This window comes from Simochromis diagramma, unplaced genomic scaffold, assembly GCF_900408965.1.
Source record: "Simochromis diagramma unplaced genomic scaffold, fSimDia1.1 OVJJ01000746.1, whole genome shotgun sequence".
In the NCBI taxonomy this organism is placed as follows: domain Eukaryota; kingdom Metazoa; phylum Chordata; class Actinopteri; order Cichliformes; family Cichlidae; genus Simochromis; species Simochromis diagramma.
Window position 1 is genome coordinate 3,075,995 of NW_024386757.1, and position 21,585 is coordinate 3,097,579.

At 39.5% G+C, this 21,585-nt stretch overlaps 1 protein-coding gene across 2 annotated transcripts in view; it reads left to right on the forward strand.

The window, feature by feature from the left end:
* Positions 1-21,585, forward strand: part of lama4 (laminin, alpha 4) — a 33,824-nt gene that overhangs the window by 10,036 nt on the left and 2,203 nt on the right. The window contains exons 9-39 of one of the 2 annotated variants that reach the window (XM_040027842.1): positions 79-230; positions 842-952; positions 1,204-1,315; positions 1,448-1,612; positions 2,188-2,381; positions 5,959-6,075; positions 6,693-6,841; positions 7,269-7,410; positions 7,503-7,596; positions 7,699-7,815; positions 8,854-9,039; positions 9,203-9,342; positions 10,882-11,046; positions 11,624-11,769; positions 12,602-12,764; positions 12,855-12,988; positions 13,257-13,428; positions 13,631-13,762; positions 13,858-14,000; positions 14,378-14,507; positions 14,699-14,836; positions 14,964-15,097; positions 16,053-16,217; positions 17,589-17,736; positions 17,843-18,036; positions 18,138-18,327; positions 18,421-18,576; positions 19,981-20,140; positions 20,581-20,708; positions 20,816-20,909; positions 21,377-21,544. In XM_040027842.1, coding sequence (XP_039883776.1) covers positions 79-230; positions 842-952; positions 1,204-1,315; positions 1,448-1,612; positions 2,188-2,381; positions 5,959-6,075; positions 6,693-6,841; positions 7,269-7,410; positions 7,503-7,596; positions 7,699-7,815; positions 8,854-9,039; positions 9,203-9,342; positions 10,882-11,046; positions 11,624-11,769; positions 12,602-12,764; positions 12,855-12,988; positions 13,257-13,428; positions 13,631-13,762; positions 13,858-14,000; positions 14,378-14,507; positions 14,699-14,836; positions 14,964-15,097; positions 16,053-16,217; positions 17,589-17,736; positions 17,843-18,036; positions 18,138-18,327; positions 18,421-18,576; positions 19,981-20,140; positions 20,581-20,708; positions 20,816-20,909; positions 21,377-21,543 — 4,538 coding nt within the window. In that variant the 3' untranslated portion in view covers position 21,544. The remainder of the gene's footprint in view (positions 1-78; positions 231-841; positions 953-1,203; positions 1,316-1,447; positions 1,613-2,187; positions 2,382-5,958; positions 6,076-6,692; positions 6,842-7,268; positions 7,411-7,502; positions 7,597-7,698; positions 7,816-8,853; positions 9,040-9,202; positions 9,343-10,881; positions 11,047-11,623; positions 11,770-12,601; positions 12,765-12,854; positions 12,989-13,256; positions 13,429-13,630; positions 13,763-13,857; positions 14,001-14,377; positions 14,508-14,698; positions 14,837-14,963; positions 15,098-16,052; positions 16,218-17,588; positions 17,737-17,842; positions 18,037-18,137; positions 18,328-18,420; positions 18,577-19,980; positions 20,141-20,580; positions 20,709-20,815; positions 20,910-21,376; positions 21,545-21,585) is intronic. The other variant, XM_040027833.1, reaches the window with a different exon arrangement.

Consider the following 21,585-nt stretch of genomic DNA (forward strand, 5'->3'; position numbering starts at 1 on the left):
GAAATTCACTAACTAAAGGAAAATTATGTGAACAGCTCTGATCCAAGTTGGGTTTTTCGTTCTTTTTCCTGACTTTAGCTTGTGATCAGTGTATCTGGCATCTGATTAAAGACATGGAGCACTCCAATAAGACACTGGACCAGCTAAAAGTTGGAGTGTTGAACATTACCACAGGTGCTGCTGCTAACGATAGAGTGAAATACTACAACTATACTGCTCATCAACTGCAGGTACATGCACATTTATATGTATTACTGCTATAAAGATAAAATAAAACTGCACTAGTAAAACCTTTTTATACATGTAATGTGCAAAAGTGTATGTGTGCTGGGAGGTACATTGCTCATACTGATGAATCTAAGAATTGTCATGTAGCTTGACAGTTGCCGCACAAATGTATGAAGCATTTTAGCTTCAGTAGCATCACTGTTTAAGCTCATTTTTTTGGTTTTCGACCTCACAACTTTGATTTGACTTTTCAATATCAATTTCATTTATATATCACATCACATCACAGCAATATTGTAAGGTAAAGACCCTACAATAATACAATTTGCATAGCACCAAATTAGCAAGAATTAGCAACTACACCCACAACATTCAGTTTCTGTTCATAGTTTACCTTCAAATTAATTCTGATAGTTCAGCTTTATTTTTGCACAAACATATTACAATGTTAGCTCTATGATAGTTGTAGCTTCCTTTACATTTTTAGCTTTAAATGTGTGGAATGTAAGACATTTCTACAGAGACAGACAGAAATACTGCTATTTAAATTCCGATGCATGAATTCCTGCAGTGAGTTTTCATTATTTCTACTTCACTCCTGTCTTCCTTTCAGACTGGGTATCGAGTTTGGAGAAACAAGTCGTCTGTAGTGCAGGCCCAGACTGAGGAGCTGAAAGAGGCCACAGATGTTGTGGTACTGGACATCAGAGAGCTAGGGAAATCGGTGAGCACCATCAAACCTTTAGATGTTTAAAGCTAGTGTTTGTGTGTCTGCAGTCTAGCTATTTTTTCACTTACAATAATGTAGAAATTATATTACTCAATATCAACTTGCAGGTCATACTTTCCCGACGCATATTTTTATGCTTTTATAAATAATAACCTGTCACAGCATTTAAGATGCTACATTTATTTACATTTATTAAAATGCTTGATTTTAGGCTTTGACTTATCTCTTTATTTGTGGCTTTTCAGGAAAGTGTGGTGAACATTCTGTGGAACATGTTGGATAATGACACACTGGAGACCTTCACACTCGCTGAACAGCTCAGCATAAATCTGACTGATCTAAACATACGCATTGAAGGTATCGAACAACTCTCAAACGCAAAAGCCTGTTTTGTTGCTGTGTCCGGTGAATTAAATAGTGAAACTGTGTGCTATGTCTAAATGTATTTTACCTAGCTTAACTGGGTTTTGATGTTACACGTTCATACAGAGATGATCCACGATTGGGAGGTGTACAGTATCCAGCAGGAAGTGGATCCTGAGGTGGTGAGAAAGAGCTCAGCGGACGCTGAGGAAATAGTGGCTTTGATGAGGAAAATAGACCTTTCTCCAGGAGAACCAATCGCCACTGGCGAGTCCACAGAGGCCCATGACTGTAAGACACACAACAGTTACACAGCAAACACCTGCACATGATTACATCACTATATCCCTATTACACTGTAGTGAGCAAGGGTTGGAGATGCAACATTATATGAACATTATTTTGATATTCAAAGCATGCACATTTTTTGTAAACATGCACATGTGCAAAACAGGCTGGTGGCCTTAACTATTTAGCATCAAGTTGAATGGTGGCAACCTTTTAAGGTATCGGGTTGGGTTCATACCTACCCCCCATAGCCCAATGGAATCATACCACAGCAGAACTGTAAGGCCAAACATGCATGTAAGAGACTGGTTCAGTGGTTCAGTCATGACCTGGTAGATGTTAAAAGGTTAAAAGAATACATTTTCTGCATCACATAATGCATACAAATGTATGTAGCAGGTCGCTTTGAGTGCTCAGAGTAAAAATGAGCTAGATAAGAATCAGTCCATTTACCATTTATAATATAACTGCTGTGGATGAAAAGACTCACAAGTTCTACAAAAACAGCACCCTGAGTCACTCCAATGTGTTAGCAGTGGTGATAAAATTTCAGCTAATGTTTCTGGTCGTGTTTGCAGTGCTGGGCCGCATTCGGCAGTTGGAAAAGAAGCTGATGATCACAAACAGCCGCCTCCCGTCTGTCCGAGAGGTCTTGTCCCGCTTTTCCAGCAGACTGTCAGAAGCTCAAGGCTTTCTTGCGAAAGCAGACAGCAATGTGCACGAGGCGGAGAATAAGAACCGAGCTAGTGTCCTCAAATTCCAGAGGCATGAGGTAATTTCCCGTGACCCCCCTCAGCTCTTACAGTGCCCTACTTCCCTCTCCCATCTACGCTATGTTTGATTCTCTGTTAGTTTTTAGTTCTATAGAATGGCTTATTTCTTCCTTTTTTCAACTCAGAATACTTCAAACAGTGTTGAGTTGTGATTTTTCACACTAGTACCTGGCATTTAAAGACAGAAGTACAGCGTGTCCTTAGTCCGAAATGCACAGTTGCAAAAGAGCAGAGAGAGAAGGAGATCTGGTTGTACTTTGCCGGTCATGTCAGAGAACTCTATTACTGTGGTATTTAGGTGATGAGAACAGAAACTTAAAACCATCTGTGGGAGTTACATTAGAAGGGGGCCTGCACAGGGGAAAAAGCAACATTGCAATGCAAGTGTTTTTCCCACGATAATATTCACAGCCTACCCACACAAACATGACTGACTTTCTCATGATGCACCCAGCCAAGTCTTATCCCAAGAGGGGAAAAAAACAAAACACTTCTCTGCAAAAACACTAAGATGCACATAATGTACATGTTGAATAGACCGAGAGCAGGGGTGTTTTTTTTAAACATCTGGGAAGTTCCTATCACACAATTGTATGAAAGAGCAAATGTTTAAAATAATTTCAGTTGGAATGAATGGATCTTGTTGTTTGTCATAGCAGCTTGGCCTTGCAAGACTACTTGCATAAACGATCCCTTTTGTCATGACATTGTAATGTCAACTAGTATATTTCACACTTTACTTGAATTATCAGAGACCTCAAGGGCACTAGGTCTCAGAGTCACAGAGTAGGTTCAGTTCAAAGCAGATGACACCTACTGTTGCACTTGGCGACAGCAGGAAGTAAAAACTCCCTTTTAGCAGGAAGAAACCTCCAGCAGGCTCAGGGAAGGCCAGCCATCTGCCCTGAGAGGTTGGATAGTAGGAGAGGAAAAGGTCATAAAAATAAAAAATATGTACGTAATTAACAAAACTATGTCCTAAGTTATAGTTAAAATACCATTTGGAAATTCCAGAATTTTGTTCTATTCAGATTACACTATCTAGAGATATTTCCACAATACAACTTGTTGTGTTTGTTCAATCCAGCATGAAAGTTGATTTAAAATATAATTTCCTTCCTTTTTGTGACTAAGAATTTCATGTTAAAAAAATATTCAAAGTTTTCTTTTGCATTTTTATGAAATATAACCATATGTATTGAGACATTGTCACTAGTTGCCTTTTGCAATGTGAAGTTAGTTAGCAAGTGTGTGCTCAAATTTTTTTTTTTAACTAGTGAATACTCCATAAAACTTCTAGGCAATTTAGAGACGGTTGAGCAGAAAATGTAAAGATTTGCTGACTTGAGATGGAATGGCCCAATATCTCTCCTCTTCAGACCAGATACTGAGGGATTTCTGTGAGTCCTAAAATTAATTTTAAAGCTTAATTGGTCAGAACAAAGGACATAACCTTTAACCATTTTTTTTTTTATCTAGCTATAGCACAGTTTTTGTTTTTATAATAGAGTCAAAATTTTAATTAGTCGACATAAAAACATGTGGTCATAATCGAAATCCAGGGATGCAGCAGAGCAGCTCCTGTTGGACTCTGCATTTGGTTACTTGTGAGCATGCGTGTTATCAGGAGTGGGGATCTCCATGATCAGGGTGTCTGCCATGAATAGCTTCCTAGCCAAACACAGAGCCTCTCCTAATCCAGGGCTCTACCTAACCTCAGCAGACTGGTCGACACCAGTATGCTGCTGTATGCTGCTGGCTGACCACAGCCAATCAGATGATCTCATCCCTGTACAATACTCAGTCATGCAGTCAAATTAAAAGTGGGGTGTGGATGCTGAATCTTATTATCTGTAACATACATGCCTAACATACTGCTTGAATGGAACAGCATAAATATTATGATTCCAATAAATAAGACTATTTATTAAATAGTATAGCTATTAACTATGTGACATTTAAAATTACTTGCAACAAAAAATATACGCAAACACGAATACTTCTACGCTGCATATGAAAGATTAACATTGCTTCCAAAGTAAAAGCCAGTGATGAAGTGTCTTAGCCCTTTAGTCTTTTTAAAGCAGTTATTTCAAAAATGCATCAGACTCAAAACTTGACTTAAAGTCTTTGGGAATATCATTGATTTTTGACCTCTATAACCACTTTAACATTTGTTTAGTCTTTAAACAGGACTAAACGGGAAAATCTTTAGAATCCTATTCAATGATAATCACATATTGGCACTTATTAGCAGTATTTTCTTCAGAATCTGCAGGAAAGCCTAGAATAGGGGTCAGCAACACAAAGAGCCATTTGGACCCGGTTTCCACGCAAAAGAAAACACTGGGAGCCGCGAATACTTTTTGACAACTAAAATGAAGATAACACTGTATATATTGTTTTTTACCTTTATGCTTTGTGTGAACAACTAAGGTGTCTTGCTTATGAAATCCATGAAGTGCTACAGAGAAAATTACATTTTATTTATGTAATTAACACATTTTGAACTCTTAAAGAAATATAACAAAAGGACAGACACCAACCTGAACTAAAATGATCCATGTAGCAAACAGAAACTGTTGTGAGCCGCCACCCTTATATCGCCTTTGGGCTTTTGGAGCCTTGACCTGACTTTTAAAAAAATAATTGGAAAAAAAGCACTATGCTGCTAAAAAAAATAAAAAATAGATCTTTGCAAAATTCTGCCTAAATATGTATTTTACCAGGTTAATGTGTGTGGCGGGGCGTGGTCTGCAGCACTGCTGCAGGGGAGGCAGACGCACCTGAGCGGCACCCGTAATCACACCTCGCCGCCTTAACGTCTGTGCCATCTATGCTGTTGTTGGTATGTGTCGGGCTGTGAGCTGAAAAGCTACAGCCGGCTGTATACGTACAGCAATCGTGTGTGAAAAGTGGTCAATAAAGAGATGCTGAAAAGCATGTTCGTGGAAACATCGTCGGGTCTGCCGTGATATGTTAACAATGGGACTTCTGCTCCTAAGCCTCTGCGCACAGCGTCTGCAACTCGGGGCTGTACGAAGTCACTTTCATCTTCACGCAGGACTGTAAGCTGTCATCCGTGAGGCGCGAGCGGTGTTTGTTTTTAACATAGTTCACGGTGGAGAATAGCTGCTGACATAATGTGGATCCGAAGATCCATAACTGGCCTACCTGGGGTTGAAAGTCTCTATAAATGCATGCTGTTTCAGCGGATACACAGACTTCTGCGAGTGTGACGCTTATTTTGATCGATGAAAAAATAATAAAATATAATTTTATTTTTATATTTCAATGTCACAATAATCTTCCAATTTAGAACTACAAGTTTTAAAAAAATAACTAACATAAATAAAATACACTTCAGCTAAATACTTCTAATTTATTTTCCCAAACCGCACGGAGCCGCACTATAAGGACTAAAGAGCCGCATGCGGCTCCGGAGCCGCAGGTTGCCGACCCCTGGCCTAGAATTTTGACATGTTAAGAATATCTAACTAACAAACCCCCCAAGAAGTACTGGACTTTGGTGGTAAAAAAAAAAAATGGTGCTCTCTTTCTTTCCCTGCATCCTAGGTGAAGTTGCAGAGGCTAATGGAGAACCATGACACTGTCAACGACACTTTGGAAGCAGCCAGAGACTTTATCGCCCAATCAGAGAGAACTGTGGCTGAGGTGGACGCTTTGGGAAAGGTGAGGCAAATTACGGTCTGATGAGACTAAAAATATCTCAGGCCCTACTTTTATAATGATGGTCAGGTTTCTTCATGGCCTACTGAACAAAGGCTATGTATCATACCAAGGTAGCATAATCTAATACGGTGCCAAATGGGGTTGTAATATCCCAATATCCCAAGGATTAAATTGAATTCATTCCAGAAATGATTGCTAAGACTTGACCTGGTCTGTGTTACATTGCACTGCTGGGCAATTTGATTTGGAAGCAATTTATGGATTGCTGGAAAGAAAATTGAATAAGCAGCATTCTCAAAGTGCTTTCCTGTTTTAGTCAAGTAGCTCTGTATTAAGTTACTCTGGAGGGAATTACAATAATCTGAAAGTAACAATGTTAGCAAGTGTGTGTGTGTGCGTGCGTGCGTGCGTGCGTGCGTGTGTGTATATTGTAGCTTTTTGGACTTGAAATAATCTCAAGCTAAAAAATCTTTTCTGATATTGTTACCTACAGTAGTTACAGGCTAAACAGAGATTACTGAATGTTACAGGCTGGAACATGAAAGCACGTCTCGAGGTAATTGAGGTGTGTGTGTGTGTGTGTGTGTGTGTGTGCGTGCGCGCGCATCTGTGTGCAGAACGTGACTGAGTACCATGCAGCAATCGATGGCGCCAGCCAAAAGCTGACAGAGAAGACGGAGCGCCTCTCACTGGTTGACAGAGATCTGGTTCAGAAGGCTGACAGACATGCTGAGGGGCTGGAGAGACAAGCCAATGAGCTGGAAGAGTGAGACATCCATCTGAAATAAACCTATGTAGCACACAGTTGCACATAGTAGCTTTTAGTAGACTTTTGCCTGGATAGGAACCATTTATTAAACTTATTAAACATTTCATGCTTCATATAGTATTTATTTGTGACCTATGAAGTTTTTCCTAATTTCTATCATATATAAAATGTTAGAATAATACAGTTTCTTTGCATGTTTTTTGGTAACAATTATAAACATATGGAATACACACTTAGTTGTTAAGTGATGTCATATATGCATTGTGGAGGAGGAATCAGCTGGCTCTCCAGAGAGTGGACAGATTCTGATGCTGCTGTCTTGCAGTGCAACTAGTGACAGCAGTCCGTGTTCTGCTCTGCAGTTTCACTGAGCTTGAGGTCGCAGACTATGAACACTTGAGTTGAATCACACTGTCTCCCCCAGGGACCTGAGAAAGAGTGACGCCAATGGCTTTGTACAGAGGGCTATAACTGCTGCCAACGTCTACAACAACATAGTGAAATACGTTGACGATGCCAACATCACCTCACTCACCACCTTCAACTTATCCGAAAGAGCTGAAGATGTATGTCAGATCATGCAGTTTTTAGGCATTCGTTTACTGCATTCAACTTTCTATCAGTCCTTGTTATTTTTCTTCATACATCTGTCTTTTAGGCCACCAGTGGGATCAATGCGCAGCTTGAATACCTCATAACACAAAGTGACAATGTTTTCAAGGAATCTGTCACACTGCATTCAGAGCAAATTGGTATGGATCTCAACAGAATTATATATTGCGGACATATTAGTCATATTTCAGCTGTATACTGTTCATAGTATTTTTGTTGTCTAATACATTTTTCTGTAACAGAGCTAAAACATGAGGTGACTGACAAGCTAAAATACATTGAGGAGACCAAAGAGACCATGGAAAACAACGTGAAAAAACTCTCAGAAATTGTGCAGGACATCAGTGAACTCCAAACAGGTAAGAATATACTTTTCTTATACGTTTCAGAAGGAGGCCCGTGGCATGTTTAAACTATAGTTTATCGCACAGACTGGAACAGTTGGAATAGCTAACAGGGCAGACCTTGCTAGGTTTTCCAATTGAATGTGTGATAAAAAATATTTTAAAAAAGAAATAAATAACACACACACAAAAAAAATTTTTTTGTTCTTTTACTTGAGTGGTTTGGTCCTAAAGTCAGCCAATGTATAAAGTCAGCCGATGTATAAAGTCAGCCGATGTATAAATCCCCCAGGGGTTTTATATAGTTAAAATTTAAAAAGTAGCTTTCTTTGAAAATCAGAGATGTAGGCCTTACAGAACTACAGGAGCAATAGAGGATATTCACAGTTAGCTTGATCTGCTGAAATTCAGCTAAAATGGTCAGACCTTTTATTCTAAAATCCAGTCTGACTTGAATAAAGTTGCCACTTTGATGAAACTGTGAAATGGTGAAACTCAAGCTTGCATATACACACGGGTGCGGGCTTGACCGATACACTCTGCTACTTAAACAAATAGCACTATACCGCTTTCAGGAATGCATACTAGGAACAATATGTGCAGATTTTGATATTAAACTACTTTAACTACAGCCTTCTCAAATAAACTATGACAACATCGTGATCTGTTGTCCGCTAGCATAAAAACCTAGCATATGGCCCACTTTGTCCAAAGGATAATCTTCTCTTCTTCCATCCAAAAATTCTGCATTTAGGTTTGTGCAGTTTCCTAGTCTGTGTGCATGGTTTAGTAACTCATTTACTCAACAATTTCTGTTCCCCTATTTTAAAAATACGTACGGACAGCCTCACTTCACAGATATGTCTTCTCTGTTTTGGCCATAGCAATTTTTTTCCCATAGTTTGGCAATACGGACCCAAATTAATTCTTTACCTTAAAGTTTCTGCATTATCAGGACTAAGGAGGACATTGTCAGAAATCTCCATCAACTGAATGCTTTAGTTGCTAAACATGCGAATTTGCAGTTTGTTATAAATGTGCACTAATTTTCAGACAGAACACCACAACGTCTGGAGTTTACCTCAGAAGTGGCTTCAGAGACTCTGAATCGCTCAGTGGAAGTTCTTCAATCTATCACCCCCATTAGCAGCAAAGTAGAGGAGTGGAACAACAACATGAAAAATAACGAATACTCCACAGCTGCCTATGAACAGGCTGTTGCCTCTGCAGGGGCAGCAGGTATATATCAAAATTACTACATTTTATGAGATTTGTATTTAATGAGTAGAACACACTATACTGGTTTTCATGTTAGCTATTGTTATTCCTATCGGCTTTTTTAACTTACAGTTCCTTCGCAACCACATTTAAAGTTGATTTTTCTTCATTATTTTTTTGGCAGTGGAGAACCTGAATTTGCTTGTTCCTACCCTGCTGGACAAGCTGAAGGTTGTTGAAGATAAGAAGCCTGTCAACAACGTGACCACCAACATCATGAGGATCAGAGAGCTCATAGCCCAGGCCCGGAGTGTGGCCAAGAAAGTTCGTTCATTCCTTTTGACACACTTAGTAATGATATCCCAATTTAGTCATTACCACTAGAGCAAAGGATGACTGACTTCCATGTGCAATCATTTTATATTTGATGACATGGCTCTGTTGTTGCACCCCTCCTACCCTTTCATGTTGAGCCATAGAAGAAAAGACAAAAGAGGGAGAACAGCAACATCACATTGATTCAGTTAGGCAAATTATATAAGGATCAGCTGGACTGGAAGTGGATTTCAAAGTGGCTTGCAGCAGCTGTGGCTAGTATAAAGTTGCTTAAAATCATGCCATATGGTGCAGTCAATTGTAAAAAACTATCTGACAAAATTTTAAACACTTTCAATTAAAAAAATTGTTTTGCTGGACTAAAAGAGGGGGGGGGGGGGGAGTGAAGTTATTAAATAAAAATGGTAAAATAGTAAATATAGCAATACAACACAAAAACAGAAAGCAGAACCACAAACTGTACCTACAGACTAAATAAAGCTAACAAAATATTAATAAGAGAATATAAAAGATGATGATATATGATCGTGATAATTAAAGAGCATTGAGGTTAGCTTTAGCTAGCCTGTAACTAAGGCCCAATCAAACAAAATGTTGTTATACCACAATATTTAGAGGAATTGATATTAGTTAATAAGAACAACCCAAGTTCCTTGCACCTTAAACATTTGTGTGTGCATAAATTAAAACATTGACAAAACTTGCAAATATTTGACTCTGTAGACTTCCCATGAGAAATTATTTGGGCTTGTTGTACAGCCAGAGGAGCAGGGCACCTTAGTCATCGAGCTGACCATGAGTTGACATCCAGTTGACCATGAACTTTTCTGTATGCCACTGTATTCTGGAGTCAGATGTGACGCTGCCTGTCCAATAGCTAAAACTTGGCAGAGACTCGGTCATGAAACAGGACAATGATTGCATCACACAACAAATCTACAACAGCTAAAAAAGAAAAGAATCAGTGTTGCAATGACTCAAAGTCCAGACCTCAACCCAATTGAAATGCTGTGGTCAGACCTTAAGTGAACTGTGTATAGATGCAAACATCGGTCAACTGAGGGAACATTGTAAAAAGTAATAAAAGAGTGGGCTTAAATTCTATACGATAATAATCTATCGAATCATTAGGTATACATAGTTTTCACACATGGTTTCTGTATTTCTGCTTATTTTTTGTTTTTCTTTAAAATTTTAGAAATGAAATTTCTTCTTACCATGTCTACACAGGTGACCCCTACAAAAAGAAAAGAAAAGTAAAAACTGTCCACACACCCGACGTGTTAGCTTTGTTCTCATTTTAAATTCTGAAGTAGTATTTCAGCATCCCCTCTTGACTATCAAAATTCTTCCCTATAATTTTTCTACTTAATAAAACCCTTCTACTCCATTCCACTACTCCAGTTAAAATGTTCACACCAGTCATTATGAAGCTGTAAACCTTTTTAAATTCACGTTCTGCTATCAGATATCAAGATGATAACTGCTAAACAAAGAGAACTCAGTTTCCTTTATTTTCTGCCCCAGGTCCAGGTCTCCATGAAATTTAACGGACAGTCCTCAGTGGAGGTTCATCCTCACAGCAATTTGGAAGAACTGAAGACAATGACATCCATCAGTTTATTCATGAGGGTGGACCCTGACAAGGATCCCATAGAGGACCGAATCATCCTATACTTGGGAGACAGAAATGTGAGGAATCCAGGCAGAATAAATTTTGTTCCTTTCTCTTTCTGGGTCATCAGTTATGATAAAATAAATGCCAACTTTCAAAGATGAAAAGGAGCTTGTGTGCATGAATAGCATGTTGTGATCATGAGAACAGAAATGACTTTGAATGGCTTTGAAAGCACCCATTTGCCCCCTTCAAAAGATGTCCAAGAGACGCCTGAGACAATGGTGCATCTGTGTGCCTTCAAAGTTCATTTACATAAATACTGTTTTCCCCTGCCTGCCAGGGTATAGAAACAGTACAGCATACCCAATGTGAGGCCTCTTTGTTCTCTTTAACAGCGCTTCACCTTGGTGATTTTACCATCACTGTAATCTATGCAGTGATGTTTTTCACTGTGGAATAATAGGCCCAGCAGTAGTTGGTCACAAATGATGCATAGTTAAGCTTTTGAAACCACTCTACACTGAAATAAAGTAACACCACACAGTTGGAAACTCGTACCACCATTATAACATGCTGAAGTGTTTTAAAATGACACAGTGAAAGCCTTGGTAGTAAAATGAACACTCTGTTTTCTGCTGCTCCTGCTTTCAGGGTGTAAAAGACTACATGGGCTTGGCCACCAAGAATGACATCCTGGTGTTTGTCTATAAACTTGGAGGTGAAGACATTGAGATCCCATTGAGTTCAAAGCCTGTCAGCCAATGGCCGGCAGTCTTCAACTACATCAAAATAGAGAGGTAAATGAGCTTTAACCTCTTAACATCCACATGATCAGTGGCAGCATATCTATAGTTAAGGTTGGGGTAGGCTGGGTTTTGGGTTATCATTTGCCCCCTTTTTTTTTTAGAATTTTTATGTCTTTGAAACACTCAAATTTATGTGGCTAAAAGAAAAAAAGCAACCCTAATCTTTAACCAAAAGTGATTGCCATTTTAATTGTGCTAGGCATTATTTGAAAATCATACATACAGATTTGTTGTAGCACACAAAAGTGACTGAAACCTCTAAAGCCTAAATCGTCATCAGTGGTGACCCTAACCCCAGTACTAACCCTGATTATAATCCTAGGCAACTGAAGTATGTAATAAAATATAGGGTTAGGATCCAGTTTGAGCTAGATTCAACACCTGAAAGGCCTAACTAAAATGTATATACATATATCACATGAAGTTTCTGAACAGTAGCAGCACTATGGGGCCATTTATATCCAAATATTTAAAGTCCAGGAAAAATGTCCCATATGCTAGAGCACCTTCTGGCTTCACACTCACTCAAGAAGGTGAGCGTGATAGAGTCATAGAACGATACATATTGTTGGGCTATATTTAAAATCTTTGCTATATAAGTTGCTAATACGCTGATCTTGACAAGGAACTGAAAATTTGTTCTTGGTCCCAGTGGTTTCCTTTCTCCTCAAAACACAAGGGAAATCCTGCTAACACACATCACAGTTAGTGTGGTTAACTTTTGTTGTGCATTAGCAAATTTTGAGAAAGCTAAGCAGGTAGCATTCATGAAGTTCAAGCTAGGAGGAGGTCACAGTGGTAACTTGCAGATCTTTGCTTGCAGACTGGGCAGGCATGGAAAAGTCTTCCTAACAGTCCCAAGTCAGAGCTCCACTGATGAACAGAAGTTTATCCAGAAAGGTGAAGCTCCAGGCACTGAATCCCTGTTTGACATTGACCCCCAAGATCTAGTGTTTTTTGTTGGGGGTGTCCCACCAGATGTCAAGGTAATGTAAATTACAACATTTCTTCAATATAAAGAAATCTTTCTTTCTTTTAGAAATCTGACATGTGACTGTTTCTTTGTTACAAACCAGCTTCCACCTCCTTTGATCCTTGCACCTTTCGTGGGATGTATTGAATTGTCATCGATGAACAACGATGTCATCAGTCTTTACAATTTCAAACAGACTCACAAAATAAATGTAACCACATCTCCACCGTGTCCCAGGTAAACTTTTGCATGGCTAAATGTATGTGTCAAAGGGTCTCAATAGCAAAAATGTACAAATTCAACAAGCATTGACCACCCACTGTATAATTTAAACACAACTTACCTGAACATTGCTACAGAAATCTGACATTTTTTTTGACATCTCAAACATTAAGTTCATATTTAGCCTGTCTGATTTTCAAGGGATGTATCTTAATTTAATTTGTCACATAGATGGTTTAAAATTGTCAAAGGTACCAAATCATGTTTCCAACTCTGCTCTCAGGTACAAGTTGGCATTTTCACAGAGTCGCATTGCAAGCTACCTATTTGATGGAAAAGGCTACGCACTCATCAGTAATATTGAGAGGAGGGGGACGTTTAGTGCTGTCACAAGATTTGATATTTCAGTACGAACTATCGCAAGTGATGGTGTACTTTTCCTCATGGTCAATGAGGTAAGTCATCTGGAAAACTAACAAGAGTCTCACATCTCGAAAGCTTTTAGTTTTTCTTACCCATGTGCTACCGGTCTGTAAAGCAGGTCAACTGCCAACATTTCTATTCTCATAAAAAAACCCTGTAATAATGATCATCAGTAACTGGTTTATGACAATTGTATAAGGCCAATATAAATATGTTTCATTTCTGTTTTTTCAGGATAAATTCTTTCTTTTGGAATTAAAGAATGGCATCCTGCGTCTAATGTATGACTTTGGCTTCAGCAATGGGCCAAAGCTTTTAGAGAACAACTTAGCAAAGCTGCAAATAAATGATGCAAAATACCACGAGGTAGCTTTTTGTGTCTTTATTAAAACTCTTAAATAATCCCAAGTTAAAAATGCGAATGTCTTACAATAACTGTCTGTGGTGGGACATTTCCTCAGGTGTCAGTGATCTACCATCAGTCAAAAAAGGTTATACTGTTGGTGGATAAGAGTCATGTTAAGTCCATGGAGAACCCAAAAACCACCCTGCCCTTCGCAGATATTTACATAGGTGGAGCTCCCTCCAGCATCCTGAAATCCAGGTGAGCTAAACATACATGCAAACAAACAATAATAGTATTTATCATTTAAGTCCCAAGATATAGCCATCCAGCTAACTATAAATTACTCCAAATGGAAATAGCTCTATTCTTTATAATCTATATTCTTATTGTTAACAACTTTTTGTAGAATATGTAAAGCTAATACATCATTTAAAATTTGAGTTATTTCATCACATGGCCAGAAAGTTGCTTTCCGTCTCCAACAATAACTGCATAATATGTCATTTTAAATAAGTGGTTAGTTTTTCTCAGTTCCTCTCTAACAGCAGAACTTTTGGAGTAGATAGAGTTTTCTTTTTTAACTTCCTGACTTTGTTTCTTGCAGCTTTAAATTTGAAATATATGTGTTCCCACAGGCCAGAGCTGTCCTCTGTGGTTGGCCTGAAGGGCTGTGTGAAAGGATTCCAGTTCCAGAGAAAAGACTTCAACCTGCTGGAAGAACCTGGCACCATTGGTATTAGCAGCGGCTGCCCAGAGGAGTCCTTTGTAAGTTGTGCATCTACCACGTCACATCTTAAGTGATAATGCAATGTGTCCTTTTGAAACCAATACCAAATATAGTCTGGTATATATATATATCTATATATATATCTGCACAGACAAGATACAGTGTAGTCCAGCAGCTTTAGCCCATATTGCCACTGCTAGGTCACTGAAATGTGTTTTCGTCTTGACAGATGTCGCGCAAAGCTTATTTCTCTGGAAAGAGTTACCTCGGTTCCACAGCAAAGATTTCACCGTTTGACAATTTTGAGGGCGGACTCAACTTCAGAACACTGCAGCCCAGCGGACTCTTGTTCTACCACAATGAAGGGGTAAACACACCTACATGTACATACATGTTTACTGCGTGTTAGGACATGCATTTTCAAATGCAAAACGAATGCTTTTGCAATGTTAAAGCAACGTTGTCTTGCTTAAAAAATTTTTATTTTGCTTCAGTCTGACGAGTTTAGTATCTCCCTGGAGAATGGCGCAGTGGTCCTAAACAACAGAGGCGTAAAGGTCAAATCACACAAGAAACAATACAATGATGGAAGGTCGCACTTCTTACTGGCTTCAGTGAACAATCAGAAGTAAGTATTTAACTTCACTGTTGGCAGCTGCTTCTGGTGCACATCTGTGTTAGTCTTTGAGGCTCCACATCCTGTTTCCTCTCGATTATATACATTTAAATAAAGTCTCAAAAGAAGAATGAATGCACTGGTTGAACCTTCATATAGGAACTTAACCACGTTAATGGTGGGTTTTGTTTGTTTGTTTTTCTACTCAGTAATATTACACAATTACATTTAGATCATAGTTTTTGTCATACAAAAATTATTTTTATCTCAATATTTTAAATTGCTAGGTTCTGAAAGACGTCAGAATGCTTTGGTATCAGATCCATTATGTATGCTTTACAGCATCACTGAGAAATATCTTAGTCACAGCTTGTTGCAGTTTAATCCAAACCACATTTTTTTCCAAACAAATAGCAAATGTGAATGCAAAAACACAACTAACCAGTAAAAGAATGACACCACAGCCACTACATCCACCAGCTAATATGTGCTTTACAATAAGTATTCTAAACATGATCAATGGACATCATCTGGATTACTGTAAAGTTGCAAATGTATTTGTCATTTAGTAAACATTATTAATTATCACATTATATCAATTTACTTGTTTATTGATAGTAGTTAGTCAAAAATGTTAAATATGAGGATATTAGAGCTAAAAAGACCGAAAGCACACATATGTAACATTTCAGCAGACCTTATATATCTTCAACAATTACAGCATGTGGTACACTGCATGTGGCATAGACAATATCTTGCAGGAAAATAACAACTTTGGGCAATGCAACAACAAATAAGAACAGCAGCACGAGAATAAGACAACACGTTAGTGCAGTGCATGATGCCTGCATCTCTGATAAGATCTGGTGATCCTTTTATAAACATGGGTCACATAGGCCCCTGCACCCAAAGGGGCGCATCAACAACTAAAGAAAATCTTCTGAGGGGCTTCAACTCCTTACTTCAGGTACTCATTGCTGGTGGATGACGAAGACAAGCAGTTCAAGAAGCGGCCGACATCAGCCACGGGATCGTCATACGATTCTGAGGTGAAGACTTTCTACTATGGAGGATCTCCAAGCAGCACTTCCAAGAATTTCACGGGCTGCATCAGCTATGCCTACATCAACAGGTAAGTCACCCCCTCTCTCCAGTAAAAGAGGGGGTATTATGTTATTTCAAGTTAAACTGTGAGGAGATGGAGATTGCTGCTAAAAAGATGAAAAATTTAGCAAATATAAAAATGCCAAAAAAAATGCATGTTACCATATTTAGCAGCATTAAAAAACATGTTTACAGTTTGGTTAAACCGTATAGCGGGCCCTGTAGGTAATTCTACCATCTATGGTGAAAGCAGTAGTGTTGCAGAGTGTTCATTTAGCTCACTCGGTTGAGTAAGTGACAAATATATTGTGAGGTTAATGCAGACACCTGGTTTGAATCTGCCCTGAGACCAGTCATTGTGTGTCTTCCACTGTCCTAGTGAAGTAAATGTTAAAAAGCCAAACATGTTAAAATGTTAAAAATGTCACAAAAAGCATAATGATAGTTTTTCCCCACGCACCAGGCATAGCAGAATCGGCTCAGTTTGTCACCAGTATACCTTTTTTTGATTTTCGAGCACTGTGTACCACATAAAATCGTTTCGTTTCAGTAAACACAACCAGAATTCATACAAAAGGCACACGGGATTATAAGGGGCACTGTCGATTTTCAGAAAACTCAAAGGATTGATTTTAAGTGCACTGTATTTTCCAAAAACACACGGTAATGACAACGGCCTGCTAGCATGCTCTACCAAAAATAGTGCTTTGTTGCAGCATTTTTACAAACCACTTCTGGTTCATCCGTTTCATTCAACGATCTGCTTTCGCCCTTCTCATTCTCCGTCGCCGCCGCCATTCTTTTTCCGCCATGTGCGTATGAAAACAAAGGCACTGCGCATGCGTGTTTTACCCAAATCCTATCGCGATATTTCACTTTCTTATCGTTGCCCAACATTATACCGGTATAACCATGAACGGTATGATATGGCCCAGCAAAACATCAATCATATGACCCCATATGTGCAAGCACTTTAGCGACAGTGGGAAGGAAAAAATCTCTTTTAACAGGGAGAAACCTCCAACAGAACCAGGCTCAGGGAGGGGCGGCCATCTGCCGCAGCCAGTTGAGGTGAGAGAAGGAAGACAGGATAAAGACATGAGTGAAAACTAATGTTTCATTTGTTACGTGGCACTAATTGGAAGGTATGTGTATTGGAGAATTGATAGCATTAGCTGGCAACTTAGTAATTCCTCCTGTCATCCATATAAATTATATTCACTTCTGGCTATTCCAAATAATAACAAAAAACCCCAAAAACAACTCACAATATTTTGGGAGCCAAAACACTTGCTGAAACCAAAGGTGACATTATGGTTAGTGCTTTCATCTTTTATATACAGTCTATTCAATGAATAATGTGTTGAGAGTGTTTGACACTTCTGCCGTGTCACTGTAGACTAGACCGGGACATTGAGCCTGAAGACTTTAAGAGATACCCAGAGAAGGTCCAGATTTCCCTGGAGGGCTGTCCTGTACAGCGACCCCCGGCTGCACTGCTGTTAAGGCACAGGGCTAACACTTCTGGAACCAAACAGTCACAAAAGGTGAAGTAAAAATAGCACATACAGCAGACCTTAGTTAAATATGAATGTGTTCTACAAACATTTTTGGGCTGACTGATAACCTGATATTTAATAAATGTTCTCATAGGTCACCAGAGATAAATCTAGCCTCCCCCCAGTGCTGACTGAGCTAGGAAGTGATGACCAGGAATCAGCACAGCCAAACATCAAGTCCTGCTTTCTTTCCTCAAGTCCCAAATCGATTCACCACGCCTTCCGGTTCAGCAGCATTGCCAACAGCAGGCAGCACTACACAGACTTCCCAGACTCCCTTTCTCAGAGGTAGATCAAGACAAGAACTTTAACCTCAGTGTCATGTCTGCTTAAAGCTGCACATATTCTTGTGTCTCCATGTGTGATTAAATTCATCTTTGTTCTTCCAGGTCCCACTTCTCCTTGTCAATGAAGACCCACTCATCTTTTGGCCTCATCTTTTATGTATCTGATGCCCAAGAGGACAATTTCATGGCACTCTTTCTGGCCCATGGGAAACTTGTGTACACTTTTAGTGTAGGAGACCAAAAGGTTAAAATCAAAAGTGAAGACAAATACAATGATGGTGCCTGGCACAGTGTAAGTTCATGAATTCGTTCCATCACTGAATTTTATATTTATGCCAGCATGAGTGTTTGTTTATGTAAGAGACAACCTTTTCTCATCCCAAAGGTTATTTTTATCCGTGATGGGAATGTGGGGCGGTTAATAGTTGATGGGCTCACAATGCTGGAAGACAGCGTTCAGGGAAACAACGTCTCCTGGCACATCAGCAGCCCCCTCTATGTCGGAGGAGTTCCTGCAGGGAGAGCCCAGAAGAATATTCAGGTACAAGTCAAAATCTGCCATGTGAAAAACATTAAACAGCAGAAAAAAATGGGACAACTGGAATCTTATAAAGTACTTTATTTATAGCCCTATGTTTGTCCGGAAAATGTGTGGACATCCAGCCCTGTCTGTTCCCACAGACAAGAGGAAACCACTATTGTGACCCTAAGAAAGAAGGTTTCCTCTCAGTTTTGAGTATTGGAGCTGATATAGTGGAGCCCTTCTCCTTCCTATTAATCCCACTGTTCAAAAATTGGCTGCTTTTCAGATGTGGGCGGAGCACAAGGCACTCAGAGATCGTTCCTGATGAATAAGAATGACTTTAGCTAACAGTTTAAAATAATAAATGCTGCATTCTTCTGATGTACTAGCTCCATTTCACTGTAAGCTGATAAAATGTAAAAGTGTGAGATGATAATTCTCTGTGGGGTGTGACCCTAAAAGCAATGTCTTGTACATTACATGCACTGGGGGCCGGGATAGCTCAGTAGGTAGAGTGGTGGCCCCATGATCGGAAGGTTGGGGGTTCAATTCCCCTGAACAGCTACCCTGAGGTACCCCTGAGCAAGGCATCGTCCCTACACACTGCTCCCCGGGCGCCCAATGACTGCCCACTGCTTCTCTGAGTGAATGGGTTAAATGCAGAGAGGAATTTCCCCACGGAAATCAATAAAATACACTTTCTTCTTTCTTGCATAAAAGTCACCAAATGACTCAGTCTTACTATGAAAACATTGCTTAATGCGGCCTTAAAGACAGCTTATATGACAACTACTATGGTCAAATGTGGGGATTACTGTTGAATGCTGAAATTACATAAAATAAGCTTATAAGGGACGAGTCATAAAGTTATCAAACAGACCACTAAGATTTCACAGCTACATTCACTTAAACTTTGCTTAGCATTAGCCGTCATTAGCCATACAGAGCCACTAGTCATACCAGACCAAATAGGGCTATAGCTGCAGGGTCCTCAAATATACTGTAGTGATCAGGAGTTTGTTGTGTTGCTTGTAAGTAGAGCTCTACTCTACCATTATAGGTTGTCTACTGAAAGGTCAGTGGCTCGGTCCCCAGCTCCTCCACCCTACATGTTGAAGTATTCCTGAGCAAGACAGAAGAAACTGAACCCAATGCATTCATTGGAGAGTGAAAGTGTGCATGAATGTTAGACAGAGCACTTAGAGTAAAAGTACTGTGTTGATGTGTATGTGACTGAGGCTTGTAGTAGAAAGCACTTTCAGTACTTAGTACATTAGAGTAAAAATCAGTATATGAGAACTACTGTGGATAAGTGAATGTGTTATTTAGTAGTTCTTTAAAATATTCTGTGATGCCTTTTTAGGTTTGTTTCTGTGTGGATTATCATAATTAATCATTATTTTTGTTATCTTTCATCTTCAGAGAAACTCTGCATACAGCTTTACTGGCTGTATAAAGAACCTTCAGCTTGATAGAAAGCAGCTCTCCTCTGTGGCAGACACATTTGGGGTCACTCCATGCTTTGATGGAGTCTCTGAGGGAGGAACATACTTCTCAGAAGAAGGAGGATACATTGTCCTGGGTGTGTTTCTAGCAATTTAATATCTGTGTTATTTTTCTGTAACCTAGAAATATGTTGTATGCAGAGTTTTGTGCAATCTTTCTCACAGTGAGTAACACCACATATATTTTTCCACTATCTGCAACTGTTTGCAAACTGAGCATCTGTTAACTTACACAGTTCATTAGCCTCACAAGGCCCACAGTCTCTTTCGTGTTCATGAGGAGAGTGTGGCTGGCTGAGGGAACTCGATGGCCTAAGTGCAGCTGTGGTAAAAATGTGTGAGTGTTAAAGAAGCACGAAAGAGGAAAAGGCAAAGCTGAAAGCCCTAAGAAACTCAGGACTCAAATGATTTCACACTCGCACCCACCTCAGAATAACTGATGAACGTAGCTAAAGGGTTATGGGGCCATAATAAATAAGAATAACTCAGACCTCACGTCATCTTCCTCCTAATTCAGACGATTCTTTCAACCTGGGACCGAGGTTTGAGCTGGTGATGGAGGTGCGCCCTCGTGTGGCATCAGGGGTGCTACTACATGTGCACTCAGCAGATGACTATTTCACTGTGTACATTCATCAAGGAGCGGTACGTTTTTACACAAAATACACACATTCGTGTTGGTTCAAATGAAGTTTTTTCATTCAAAAGAACTGCCGTCTTCTAGACAGATTATAGCATTAGTGTTTTTGCAGGTGGTGGTTCTTGTAAATGATGGGACTCGTGAGTTCTTCACAAAGGTGTCACCAAAACAGGGAGTGTGTTCGGGGAGTTGGCACAAAATTACCGGTAAGAATTCCTTTGTGATCACACTGTAGGTTTATTATTCAGAATTGATGTGTTCTGTGGCAGCACTGTTAATGTCACACTAACATCACTCTCTGAAAAATAATCTGACATTGTATATTGTATGTGCAATGTTACGTCTTCCATGTCTGAAAAAGGAATAAACACACAAATGCCTTAATCCAGCATTCTATTTAAAGACCACCAGGGGGCGAGGCCTGTGGTTTCAAAAAGACTGACTGAAAATAGCTTTCTGTGTCAAGGAATGAGTTAATGGGCTCAGTCACTCTTTTTGTGTCCATCCATCCATTCGCTTCCGCTTATCCTTTTCAGGGTTGTTGGGGGCGAGAGGCAAAACCGCCTTTTTGTGTCATAATGAAAAAAAAAAAGTTTTTTTATTTTTTTATTTTTTTACAGTAGCTAGTCAAGTTTAATGTTTAATGAAAGCGTTCTGTAATGTTTGGTTTCAGTGATACGGGATGCCAACGTTGTCCAGCTGGATGTGGATTCTGAGATCAACCATGTGGTGGGACCTCTGAGCCCCAGCTCCACAGATAGCAGAAAGCCTGTATTTATTGGTGGCACTCCAGGTGAGCTGGTGACAATAGCTCCTCCTGATTTTGTCCTGTTGGTATAAAGTAGGGGTGCAACGATATTCGTATCAATATTGAACCGTTCG